General features: G+C 37.3%; 1 protein-coding gene across 3 annotated transcripts in view; it reads right to left on the bottom strand.

Moving 5' to 3' along the window:
• Positions 1-14,560, bottom strand: part of LOC135225860 (fucolectin-5-like) — a 99,783-nt gene that overhangs the window by 81,704 nt on the left and 3,519 nt on the right. For 2 of the 3 annotated variants that reach the window (XM_064265407.1, XM_064265409.1), the window contains exons 4-6: positions 13,732-13,885; positions 13,025-13,184; positions 10,924-11,276 (exon numbers count right to left, since the gene is read on the bottom strand). The exons of the other annotated variant lie outside the window; for it this stretch is intronic. In XM_064265407.1, the coding sequence (XP_064121477.1) occupies positions 11,064-11,276; positions 13,025-13,184; positions 13,732-13,885 (527 nt within the window). In that variant the 3' untranslated portion in view covers positions 10,924-11,063. Of the gene's footprint in view, positions 1-10,923; positions 11,277-13,024; positions 13,185-13,731; positions 13,886-14,560 lie in introns of those variants that run through there. 3 annotated transcript variants of the gene reach the window in all.

Raw genomic sequence — 14,560 nt, 5'->3', positions numbered from 1 at the left:
CATAATGTATAGGCAGATGAAGAGACAAACAGACTTATAGATTTATAATATATATAGACAAACAGATAGATAGATAGAGATATGTCAGTCCAGTCGAATCTGACTCTGCCATGAATAATCTACAACTGTGTGAATATCAGGAAAGGGCATGCGTCTCAAGTATGTATATGAATGAAAATAAAAAAAATCAATGTAATGAAAATAACGCGTAAGACTTAGAAGTCTGCACTGATTATTTTCCCAGTTAAGATCTTTCAATTTTATTCCTTGGTAACCTGGCAAACCTCGTGGGATGGTGTGCAAGAGGAAATAATGAGAATAAAAAAAAAAGTATTGACTGCTTCCTGCATGGTCAAGTTCCAGGATTCTTTCTTCCTATTCCCTATTCGTTTTTTTTTTCTTTTTTGTCTTGAGTTGATAAGAGTAGAAAGTTCTAGGTTCCACTGCCCTATGCGCAAGAACAGATGCGTACGAAAACACCCGAATTATAAATGCTCTATTCTTTGAGGAAATAAGTATCAAAGTATTTAAACACACGCACACACGTACACATAGCATATATATATATATATATATATATATATATATATATATATATATATATATATATATATATATATATACTATATAGGAAAAGAGTGAGGAATCAACGTATGCCTTTAAGCTACTTATTCTCAACAAAATGTTAACTTCTTGTTCATCGACAAAATTCCGAAACCCGCTGCTCCAGAGAAACTGCAATTATCCATATTCACATATCTTTCAATTTGCTCCACGAAACCAGTCTAACTTATACAATCCAAGAAACGCCGAAGGATATATCAGAGAGATTCCTTCCAGGGCTTCCTCAGAAGGTAATTTGAATAGTACTACCCAAAGGAATTCCTGGCTCAAATTGGAATGGGACTATACATATAGTTTGTTACGGGTGGCGAGAGAAAGCAGGAACGCGAAATGGGAATCTATGGAATCCTTCCTGCATCATGACTGGGCTGATTCGGAATGATGTGCGCGAGGTAAAAGGGAGTCCATTGCTTATTAAGACAATACTATTTTTAATTACCATGATATGCAATATTTGCGTTTAGTTACATGTTCAGCTTTTATGGGCATTTGGGAACCACTCTGGTATTAAAATCTGTTGATTTATTTGTTTGTATACATGAACTTGGTGCCCAGTAGTAAAGTCACAGGATAAAAAGGCACAATTTTGGCCAGGAAAAATTAACAGGAAATAAGTCCCAATTTTGACTGGGGAAAAAGTCACTGGAAAAAAAAGTCACAATTTTGGATGGGGAAAAATTTCACAGGAAAAAATCATATTTGGCTTGGAAAAAAATCACAGGAAAAAAAAGTCACAATTTTGGCTGGGGAAAATTTTCACAGTAAAAAAAAGTCACAATTTTGGCTGGGGAAAAAAGTCACAGGAAAAAAGTCACAATTTTGGCTGGGGAAAAAATCACAGGAAAAAAGTCACAATTTTGGCTGGGCAAAAAATCACAGGAAAAAAATTCACAATTTTGACTGGGGAAAAAAGTCACAGGAAAAAATTCACAATTTTGGCTGGGGAAAAAATTCACAGGGAAAAAAATTCACATTATTTTATGGTGGTCTGTAATAAACTCACAGATGAAAAATTCACAATATTTCTTCGAGTCTTTATCTTAATGATATTTACAAGTGGATACATACGCGTAATCGGCGTGTTTACACTTGGATCTGAAGTGCACGAAAGAGATTAATTATGCCACAATACATAACCTTACGGGCAATCGGCAGACTTTTAAAACAAACATGAGGATTTTGCAAACAAATAAGTAATAAGTCAAGAATGCAAGCAAAGGAAAGAGATACAATATCTTTTCACAAGGAAGCCGTTTCAACAAACAATCGAAGACATGCAGTAACTGAAAGCGACGCCAGTTTGTTTATCACAGAACTGAGTTACTTTTACAGTAGTAAAATATCGTAACAAGCTTCTGTTACTAGATTGGTATTTTACCGTAACAAAAATAAAAGTGATTTGGGAAAATCGAGTGTAAGTGAAAGAAATTTGCGAATAATTACCCCAGATCAGCTAAGTCAATGGAAAGCAGAGCCGTTCTTCTCTCTCTCTCTCTCTCTCTCTCTCTCTCACACACACACACACACACATTGCGATGGTTTGATAAAGCCTAATCTGAAATTTAAATAAAAGGTAAATGCTTTGTTATGAGAGTTAAAATCTTAATTCGACAAACGAGGTACCACTGTACATGGTACTTTTGATGAAGCAATCCACCACCCACCACCCCCCGCCCCCGAAAAAATAATCTGTACGGCATCACCTTTCAAATTCATCTATTAACGAATTGTCACGTAAAACCTTTCGGAGAGAGAGAGAGAGAGAGAGAGAGAGAGAGATAATTTTAGGGTAGCTTTGTGTTGGTAGAGGAATTGTACCCTCTTCAAAGGAAGATGTCGCTTAACAAACTCTATGGCCATTAGTCGATGCTGTGAAAAGTTCGGAAATGGAGAAGCTGTTAGCCGGAGGAGACTCGGTTATCGAGCCGAGCCTTTTTAGTCTACTATGCATTTCAGGGCCGTGTCCAATTGATTTTCGTTGATAAAATTTTACCAAAACATCGGATATGGGTCACATTTTGGAAATAGGTATTTGAAGCCACGGCCTAATTATAAAAAATATGCACTGATGTGTAATGTTGATAATTAAGGCACCTATCGGAGTAAATCACGGAAATTTCAAGGGAAACTTAGCTAAATTTAGTAAGCACCCGGAGGGAGGCTACTTGTGACGTAAAGTATGACATCAGGCTTAATAGCAGTGTTCCCAGTAGAGTGACAATGATCGTGGAAACAAATATTTGACCCTCTTATTGAGAATTGTTGAGAATTACGATAATATTACGGTTTTCATTAGTGATACCACGGGTAAAGAATAAGAATTTGGTATATTGTATAAATATGACAATTATAGCAAAGGAATTTGGTAAATATACATATTGCAATATTACTATTTGCATTGTACAATTTTACGTTGACTATAGAAATACATAGCAATTATAACCCAATTCTATTTAAATTTTCTTGATTAGTTATGCAAAACTTTTGGAACTGGTGATACACAATCATATTGAAATGAAAATACGATAGTTTAGGTGTTTGGTAAGATGTTTTGGCCCGATATACCTGGTAACTTGCATAATAGTAAACATCGCCGAGTTGCCGACGTCAGGGCAAAGCCAGATTATACGTCACTGCTGTTTCATCTATGTCCTCGTGGCGGCCAGAGTGCTTTCGTTTTGCGTAATTTTGCAGTATGTATCTTCAAATTCATAAAAAAATAAACATAGATAAAACCTGGAATACATAGGCTCATGATAACCACTCAACAACCCTACAACAACATTAGTGTCAGTTTCAAGCACAGAATAATAAATGGAGAGTTGTGTGATATACTAAATACTTGAGATTTATTATGTGACTGATCATGCGTTAAGGAAGTTAAGGTTAGAACATTTGCGTTATGATACATTCATTTAGCAGCATTAAGCACGTAGACGTAAACCGGAACTTTTGAGACAATAGGAATCAACAGAAACTCCAGGGTAACAATGGTTTCACAGAGTGTGTAAGACTTGGTGCATATTTCAAGTTAAAGGAAAGTGAATTGCGTCAAGGAACTGTATTACAGAATTAATATTCTCATTTTATGCCCACTCCTTTATTGTACTTTACTTAAAACACATAATTCATCGGAAAGATGAGAGAGAGTAGGGTAGGTGATTGTGTGTGAAACAAAACAAGAATCCCATATACTACTACTATTACTACTACTACCAACATCTGAGTCTTCATTCTTAAAGTATAAATGAGTGGGAGGGCCTTCAGTAATGACGTTTCACTAGCCTCCCTCTGGGTGCTTACTAAATTTAGCTAAGTTTCCCTTGAAATTTCTGTGATTTACTCCGATAAGTGCCTTAATTATCAACATTAGACATCAGTGCATATTTTTGCCAATTAGGCCGTGGCTTCAAATAGTTATTTCCAAAATATGATCCATATCCGATGTTTTGGAAAGATTTTATCAACGAAAATCAATTGGACACGGCCAAGAAATGTATAGTAGTGGTAGGCAACCGTAGTGTCTCTGTGGCTGTTTGGAAAAGTAAGGAGAGCCACATCCCACGATGACATATATGAAATATCTCACAAAGGCAGCTAAGACAATGGATAGGAGAGAAGAGTTTAACAAACCTAGACTGATGATTTCTCGTGGGATATTCGATAGTTTACATATTTTCGTTTATTAAAGATTCAAAACGTGTGCTTTTTAATCTTCGCAGTAAATGAACAGCTGTAACAAAGATGTCATTAATATTTAAATAAGAAACCATTACAGAAGGTCTATTAGGCCAGTGAATCTCGAGCCCGATGGAAACTCATATTACTTACCTTGCTGGGTTGATTGTGTGTGTGTGTGTGTGTGTGTGTGTGTATATATATATATATATATATATATATATATATATATATATATATATATATATATATATATATATATATACTATAAATATTAGTGTGCGTTCGTGCGTCTTGTATTTGCATATGAAACATTTTAACCAATTTGCTTTTGGTAGAAGGGTAGTACTTACATAAGAGTCAGGACCAAAATGTCTCTATTTGTGTAACATCTAACACATTTTCTTTTAGATTAAGAGAGGAGCGAATTATGAAGACAATGTGAAGGTTGTTACAACAAATTAAAACAGCTTCAAGTTGATCAGAATAGAGACTTTCAGTTGTTGAAGACCTTTTGCCGTATGATTCCAGAAGGGTTTTCATTTATTTTAATCAAATATACACGACAATTATTCTCTGATGAACGTCATTATTATTTTACCTTCAGTCTCAGGGGTGGATTCTCATTTGATGAAGCCATTTTCGTCAGACTCCAATGACAGATAGTACTAGGCTCATCATCATCCAGGTGCCATATCCCCAAGGACGTCGGCAATCATGGCTTGCAATTCCTCTCTATTTTTGCCTCTCTGCAGGAACTGAGCTGCAGACATTCTTCCTCCAGTCATTCTCACCAAGCCATCCATATATTTTTGTCTAGGTCTTCCTCTCGGTCTCCTAGGCTACATATATCATAAAATGGTTCCTGGTTTAGTTGTATACCGGATGTCAAGCCCACAGAAAACGAATACGTGAAATTGAGTTATTTCCCCCAAATATTCATTGCAAATGAGGAAACAACTGATCAAGTTTTAGTGAAGTTAACTTGATTATGAGTTTTTAGATACTAGATTGTGGCATGTCTCTTCGCTTATTGTTTAGTGCCACCGGAAAGTATTGAAAGAAAACGGTAACTATATATACATTGAATAAAGAAAACGAAAGCTACCCATTATATCTGGTTGACTATTCTATTTATTCACGTACGTTGAATTCCAGTCCAATCTGAAATGTCCTTTCTTGCTTGTAGTGTAGTGTTATCAGTTCTCTTACGGGATTCTTTTCGCAAATTACCACGTTTGAGAGAAAATATTAAAGTATCTGCTGCTGACTTCCTTTGTAAGTATGATATGCTAGGTAGCAAAGGCAAAACATCAACAACAACAATTTTTTTTTATACAGAAGCATTTTATTTTACTATCCATGTTTTTATCCTTTGAATAATACTTACCTACTACGCAAACTGTTTCATTGCTTTACTGATAAAGTCGTTGTTCGTGTATTTCTATGAATTAATAATGAATTTGTTTTAAAATTATAATTTGTATATAGTTTAGGTTAATTAATAGTTAATAACTCGCCTGCTTTTTCCAAAACCTTTGATCCAAATGAGCTGATTCACTTTCTGTCCGCGTGACTGACTTTCCATCACAAGAGCTGTAAAGGGCATTTCGAAATTCATCTTACTGAGTATATATCCCATGTGAAGTCTCCGTGTTGAACAAATGCTCAGGGGAATCCCTCAGCCAATGAGGGATCGGATCCACTTCAAATAGCAGCCCTACTCTATTTGAATCTCTTATTTTAAGATCCATTTGCTCATTAAACTACCTTCTCCATTTACTTTTTTTAGTTCTACCTTCACACTCAGGTGCAATCTTCAGTGGTCCAAGTGACGCCTGTGACCACTGAAGTACATGCAAGCTAAGATAGTAACCCTTGTGCAGACAGTTAGCCTCCCATAACTACACCTGCCCCGTTACATGGCCAAAAGGAATTTCAGGATTTTTATGTTGTCGTCTACTTGAGGCAAGGAATATTAATGATTGTGTTTGTAAAGAAATTAAGCATATCTGGCGCATGCGCAGTTTGCTGATGGGCAAAAGCGAACAATAGCAGATGACGCTCTCACCTAATTTAACTTTGTTAAGTGTTTTGCGCACACGGTAAATGTATGGTAGGGTAAGGTTTCTATCTTGCTTAATACATTGTATATGTATTCTCTCGTAGCGCTATATTAATTTCTCAAAATGTGAAGAAAAAAAATATATTCTCAAAGTTGCGTATGTCTGAAGTTTTTCAGTCTGTTAATTTCACCTACCATGAGAGAAAAACATTCCAAGGCAACAATAAATATTTAAATTAAAATAAATATTACTTTGCTTTCCATAAAGGTTCAGAATCCAGTAGTTTCAAAAATCTTTTACATGAGGGAAAGCTGCCTGTGTCACTACCTCTTGATAGAGGAGGGGGATGAAATTCATTGGTACTTCATCTCGATCCATTATTTTGTGAATCCCAACTGGTGTTCCTGTGAAGTCTATCGTTATTTCTTACTCTAAAAACATGGAATTATCATTTTATGTATTTATTGTTGGTATATGGGTTAGAATAAATAAATATATAGGAATGTTGTGGAATAAAAACGTTCTAGATTTTCTACATAGTGAAATCGCCTGCATTTTGAGCAGTCTTCCGAAACGATGTCAACGAAAATAAGTAAATCTGAGTATTTCAATACAAAAATGCTTTCTTGCTCTAATATTTTGCATAAGATTATATTATGTCATAAAGATCAACTTCCAATTGAAACATAAGACACGTGTGGGTGAAAACTTCTGTCCATGTGTTGGCAGTGGCACGAAAATATTATTGGAACGTCGCTCTCGGCAATGTTTGGCAGTGTAGTACACATGGCGGGACTATGTTCTGGTTCTTATGACCTTAGTTATAATTTTACTCATTTACTGAGCAAGTGCTGTATCTTGTACCTCCTAAGTAATTTAGGCCAGGTTACTAAGTGCTCTGTCCCACTCCTCTCTTTCATCCCAATTCTTTTTGAGCCTTGCATAAGTTGAGCAGTTAATGACTTCTTCTTCCCAGCTTTATCCCTATTCGGGGTCGCCGTTTCTATTGAGTCTCTTCCAGCTACCTCTGTCCCGTGTCATTTCCTCCCATACTCCCTTCTCCCTCATATCATCTCTAATGCAATCTCTCCCCCTGGTCTTAGGTCTTCCTCTCCTTCATGTTCCATCCACCTCCACGTCCATTACTTCTCTTGCCATGTGTTGCTCTTCTCTTCTCATCAGGTGGCCATACCATCTTAACCTTGCCTCTTGCACTTTCTCTGATGCATCAGTGACCTTTACTGTACCCCTAATGTGTTCATTTCTAACCCTGTCCTTTTTGGTTACTCCACTCATCCACCTAAGCATCCTCATCTCGGTTACGTTCAACTTTCTACCCTCTGTTTTCTTTAGAGGTGCTGCTTCCAATCCATATGTCATTGCTGGTCTGACCACTGCCTTGTGCACTCTGCCCTTTAATCTTATAAGGACTTTCCTATCACATATGACACCAGACACCTTCCTCCAGTTGTTTCAACCACACTGAATCCGGTTGTTAATTTCCTCTTCCATGTTCCCCTCATTGTCAATCACTGAACCAAGGTACTTGAATTTATGTTTTGATGTTTACTCCGCCTAATTTGATTGTCGTTTGCTGGTCGCCATCCAATTCGGTTGTCATATATTCTGTCTTTTTCCTGCTTATTCTTAAACCTCTATTCTCCAAGGCATATCTCCATCTTTCAAGTTTCCCCTCCAGTTCTTCCCTGTTCTCGGCTACCAAGACACTGTCATCTGCATAGAGCAGACACGATGGTGGCTCCTCCCTGACATCCTCTGTTAACACATCCAAGACGATGTTAAACAGAAGTGGGCTTAGAGCAGATCCCTGATGTTGCCCGACTCCAACGTGGAAATTTTCTGTACTTCCAACTGTACATCTGACGCTGGTCTTTACATTTCTATACATCTCCCTGATCATTCTGACATAGTTCTCTATCACTCCTCTCTCCCTCAGACATCTCCATATTTCCTGTCGTGGTACTCTGTCATATGCCTTCTCAAGGTCTATAAAGGCCATATGCAAGACCTTTTGCTTCTCTCTGTACTTTTCCATAATTTGTCTCAGAGCGACAATACCATCCACAGTACTGAGCCCCTTCATGAATCCTAGTTGCTGTCTACCGATGAAAACTTGCTGTCGTAATCTTTCATCCATAATTCTTTCAAATACCTTTAGTGTATGTGACATGATCTTTATTCCTCGGTAATTTTCACAACACTGTATGTCCCCTTTCTCTTTGAATATTGGAATTAATATACTTTCTCTCCATTTTTCGGGTATCGTCTCACTTCCATAATCTTTTTCATTAACTGCCACAATATGTCAATTCCTTCCTCATCAAGAGCCTTCCAGGCTTCTGCAGGTATGCCATCTGGTCCCACCGCTTTACTATTTTCATCTTTCCCAGTGCCACTCTAACCTCAGCTTTTGTTATTTATGTGACTGGTCCACAATTTATGTGCCCGTCTCCTCTTAGAAATCTTTAGTTTTCTTCATTCAATGAGGCCTCAAAATATTCTTCCCATCTCCTTATTATGTATCTCATTTTTCAGTGCATTTCCATCCTTATCCTTAATCTGTCTTATGTGTGTTATATCCTTGGTATTCTTATTTCTCATGTGTGCTAGTTTAAAGATCTTTCCTTGCCCTTCCTTGGTATCTAGCTCTTTGTAAAGCTGATCATATGCTCTATCCTTAGCAATTGCTACAGTTTTCTTTGCTAATTTATTTGCTTCCTTATAGGCCATCCAGTCCTCTTCCATCTGGGTCCCCTCCCACCTTTTCTTTGCTTCTCTCTTTTGCTTTGTTGCATCCTTCACTTCTTCACTGAACCACCACGTTTCCTTATTTTCGAACATCTTGCCACTACTCTCACCCAATATTTCTCTAGCAACCCTCAGTATTATTTCCATCGTTCTGTTCCACCATTCATCAACATCCTCAATTTCATGAGTTAGTTCCTTTAATACATTTTCTTTAAACTGCCTACAAAGTTCAATCTCTTTCAGCTTAAACCATTTAATCCTTTTTGGCCCCTGCATTTTTTCTTCCTTATTTGTTCAATTTCCATAACCAAGTCCATCACTACCAAACGATGTTGCACACTCACATGGTCTCCTGGTATGACCTTACAATCTTTTACCTCGCATAAATCTTTCCTCTTATACATCAAGTAATCTAACTGGCTGGACCTTCCGCCGCTTTTGTACGTAACTAGATGTTCTTGCCGCTTGGTGAAAAAAGTGTTTGCCAGTACCATATCCTTGGACACAGCAAAATCAACAATTCTCACACCCTCTGCATTTCTTTCATCATAGCCATACCCACCATGTATATGGCTGATCACATGGTTATTCTGGCCTACGTGCCCATTCAGATCTCCCCCGACTAGGCATCTTTCATCTGCTGTTACCTTTTCCATTACCTCCTCTAAGTCCGACCAGAAGTGATCTTTCTCTTCATCTGAGCATCCTATCTGGGGTGCATATACACTAAAGATGTTAACAGTGCAATTTTCAACCATCAGCTTGACCCAAATAATCCTATCATTTCTTCTATTTACTTCAACGATTTCCTTCTTCATTTCACTTGACAGGATTATTCCAACACTATTCCTGCCTTCTTTATACCTCTCCCCGAGTTCCCTCGCTTTGTTACCTTTCCATCTTGTCTCCTGTACACAGAGAATATCTACTCGTCTTGTTTTCATAAAGTCAGCTATTGCCTGCCCTCTTCCTGTCATTGTACCAACATTTAATGTTCCTACTCTTAGTTCTCGAGCTCGCTTCTTGAGCCGCACTCGCTCCCGATGCGGTAGCCCTTGCATGTCCACAGAGTTAGGGCGATGTATCTGTGGGTCACTTCCGGGTGACAACCTAGCCCTTATTCTCATTCCTTGTAAGACTCATTTCATAAAAGTTCTGGCAGGAGATTTTACAGACGGATGCTCTTCCTGACTCCAACCCTCCCTATTTATCCGGGCTTGGGACCGGCACTTAGTTGGGCTGGCTTGTGCTCGCCCCCCCCCCCCCCCCCCCCCCCACACCCACACACGTGCCTAGGTTGGGCAGTTAATGGCTACCAGCCGCTTATTTCTCCTTTCTTTGTCACATTCGCTGGGAATACTATGCCAGGATACTAGGCTTCCCTTTCTCCCCTATCGTACATCCTACAACAACACACGACTGAACCATTGCTTATAGATAAGGAGCAGATTAACTTGATTAATCAACATTCTTCTGATAAGGTAGAAGAGGGCAAATGGCTTTTTGCCCACCAGCAGTATTATCGTTTGGAAAAGACATGTTGATAACGTCACGTTGATGAATCCTATAGGCTGACTGACTAAACGTTCTCATGTCTTGCACATCTGCATAAGAAGGAAATGCTTGATTCTTCCCACACCTGACGAATATGGGACTATGAACTCTAAAATAATTGTTAATTCTGTTATGGATGCATTCAAAAAAAAGTATCCTAAGACATTATCAACTCACATTACCATTACACACACATATATATACATATATAAAATGCTTAAATTAACTTAGATTTGCAGCTTCATAAATTTATTGAAAGATACGTAATACAGGAAACTTTGTATAATATTTCAATTAGCTGAAACCGTATTCAAGGACTTTAAAAACTTCACAATATTTGAAGAAAAGAATTGTGGCCAGTTAGATAGCTAATTAGTTCTTTAAACCGATCACTTTGACAGTGGCAAGCTGTAGATATTCTTCCTTATCTGCAACGATCTGTAGACTTAGGTATCTTCCCTTAACACCCTTGGGAAAGGTATACACGAGGAATCCGTCTTCCTTTTTGTAAGGTCCTTTGAAGAAATTTAGAAGATCAAAAGAAGAGAAGTTTCCAGGCGTCTCCAAGCTGTTTCCCAGGCGAATCTGGAAGAAACGAACACGTTACTTTTGAAGGCCACCATCAAAGCATTCAGATATTTAAAAGTGATCTTACCTTGCTTGTTTTTGCGGCCTTTTGAAACAGCCATAATGTTCTTGCCATCTCACTGAAGATTTATGATGCAGTTCATAACCTTTTCTTAAGAATTTGATAATAGAATTTATAGAAATATTTTTTCCCCTTTCATATTCGTGGCAATTTTTTCCGAAGACGGAGTATCATCTTAGGATGACAATGTAGCAAAGAAGAAATTATTCATTTTGAAAGAGAATCTGGAATTTATAACCCGCAATAAACTCGAGCAATTTTTCTTTGAATACTAATTGAAATTACCAACGGCATTGTTATTTCCAGTCTAAAAAGAGAGAATGACTTCTCATGGAAATAGTTAATTATTTGCAAATGTATACAAATATAGATCAACAGAACTGAACTAGGGAAGTAACTGTTACAGATCTAAAAGGAATTTTGGGATCTTCACTTACTCGGGGAGTAAGTCTACAAACTACTTTATTTTGCTATTGTTGTTGTCCTTGTTGGGGCTAGGAAAGGTCTATGGAAGAGCCTAAAAAGGTCTGAGAAGGGTGTTTCGCATTGAGTTAAAGATACAGGAATTTTAGGATACGATATTGATGATTTATTTATTAGAATGAGAGTGTGAAAAAAATAAATAATGTGCATGTTAAACAGTACAGAACAATATTTCTAATAAAATATAGTGTATTTATTTTAATTTCCCTGTGTGAAACAAGGCACTATTTGACCATAGATTTGAGCACATGCCCCGAATAAGCTGGAGTTCGGATCACGCCTTATTATAGGGCTGTTCAGCAATGTTAATGATAAGTGTTCATAAATCTGGAAAATATCAAGTGTCTACCTCTTTGCTATAACTGTATACATATATTGCAGTCATAATTTAAAACATTTATATTATTTGATAATGTACAGAACTTCACTGCAGCCTAAGGTAAATAGCTTTGCATTTAATAGCGTATTTTTATTTCTATTTGCGTGGGTACACACACACACACACACTGAGACAGCCGCAATACCTGATAAAGGAAGCTACTAAAAAAATAATCACTTTACCATTAATGTGGTTTGATAATGGGTCATGAATGTTATTTGTTCCATGCAAGATACGTCTGAAGACAATAGAGATTTTATTAGTAGTTCGATCTTGGTACCTGTATAGCAACGTTTCTCGTTCACACTAGCCATTATAATATATATATATATATATACTTATATTTATATATATATATATTATGTATGTATGTATGTATGTATGATGTATGATGTATTTATGTTATGTATATCCCCACCCAAAATCACTGAAGAGGAATTTTTAAAGCGATTAATGGATTGGTACCGAGATGTCTCGAACACCCGACACAGTACCTTCCAACGACAGCGACTCCAGTCGACGTTGGAAGGTACTGCATAGAGTGTTCGAGACTCCTCAGTACTGATCCACTTATCACTCAATTAAAATTTCCCCTCCAGTGATGATTCTCCTTCGGGGATACTCCCGAAGTAGCGTGAATTGGATATTAAACAACATTTGTAGCTTAATGAACGTACGTAAATCACAGTGAGATATAAAATTTCATATATATATATATATATATATATATATATATATATACATATATATATATATATATATATTAAAACATAAAACTGTTGCAATTGACGTAACCCGTTCCAGAGAGAACTCTGATCTTACCTCAAGGTCATATAGCCTTCCTGAACAGCAATCTTGGCGACCCAGAATCAAGATATGGTAAAAGACTCGTTCCGGTCCCAGATCGATCAGCCACCAAGGACGGATTTCTCCTGCGGAATGGAATATCGTGCAGTCGCTGTCATCGATGGCCATCATTGCTCTGAAAATATACAAGAATTGACGAAGTTTCAAATACTGACTACCGTTCGAGGACATTTTCCTCGTTTTGCATGTCATGGGGTGGCTTAGTTCAGAAATATTTATTTATTTTTCTTTAAACACTTATGGTAAGAATGGGAATGTTCTTGACTGTCACGTAAGATTCTATTCTTTTGCCGCCATCAGTATTTACAACAACAGTTCTCTTATCTGTTCAGTTTTGTGGAATTTCATTTGTTTACGTATTCAGGACCCTGCTTTTTGTCTCCTAAACGAGGAAAAGGACAGCAAACTAAAGATTATTAGATACTGCAGTGTTTTCCTCTAATGAACTTCCATAAAGGCTCTTGTAACATGTCATTAACAGTCTTGATCTCCATTTTCACTGGCAATTAAGGGAAGCAAAATATTTCATGCGACCAATGAACCGATTTCCATCTAACAAAGACCTTTGCATCCTTTCCTTTGTCGTTGCAAAACTTACTCCACCAAATTGATATAATTTCTTCAAGACAAAACACAGATAACTGTAAGTTGAGAAGACTTACTCATAACTGGTAACTTCGAAATAAATACTGCTCGAAGATGTGTTTTTGCCTTGAGCGATGTTATAAAGAAAATCCAAACTTGGCATTTCGAAGTTCGCTGGGAGATAGACACCATCGAATAGACTTTGTGAATATCGCCCTAACACTCCAAAATCTATAAGAGAAAGTAAGAGCATAATTTGTACACGATATGATAAATCACGTCAACACTACCTGTGACATATTTTCCTGAACCTATCTATTATATCAAGATTTGCTTGTTTTATTTGTTTTACTGAAAGAATTGGGGAAAACCCTTCATTAAATGGACTGATTTATAACATTTATTTAACAGCAAACCTCCGGACTGATGCCATTATATCGTCAGCGACAAAGTTTCAATGGGAGTTTTTGTCACCAAACAATTTATTACTCCTATAAAAAATCATTCAAATCAATTCTGAGCTGCATTCATAGAATTTCGCTGGAGATACTTCTAACAAATTATTTTCCAACTTAGTCTCTGCTGATTTGAATGTTCAAGCCCTGCTGCTATCCCTTCACAAGGGAAGGCTGCATACTTGGCTTTTAAATGTTCCTCTACAGCTGAGGTGGTTATTAGAAGTACTGGCATTAGACGGTAATTCAAACCCACTACCAAATGCACTTTATGGATAGGGACATTGTCCTCGAACAAGGGTCTCCGGAGCACTCTTTAGTATGAGGGCCACATTGTAGATACAGTGGATCCCACCCGTATTTGTGTTCGCGGGAATCGCGGACTCACACATTCGCGGATTTCTCTCTGGACCATATCTACCCATTATTCGCAGGAAACTCTCGGTATTTT

This window comes from Macrobrachium nipponense, chromosome 13, assembly GCF_015104395.2.
Source record: "Macrobrachium nipponense isolate FS-2020 chromosome 13, ASM1510439v2, whole genome shotgun sequence".
Lineage (NCBI taxonomy): Eukaryota > Metazoa > Arthropoda > Malacostraca > Decapoda > Palaemonidae > Macrobrachium > Macrobrachium nipponense.
Note: the sequence above shows the minus strand (reverse complement) of the source record. Positions and strands in the feature narration are given on the sequence as shown.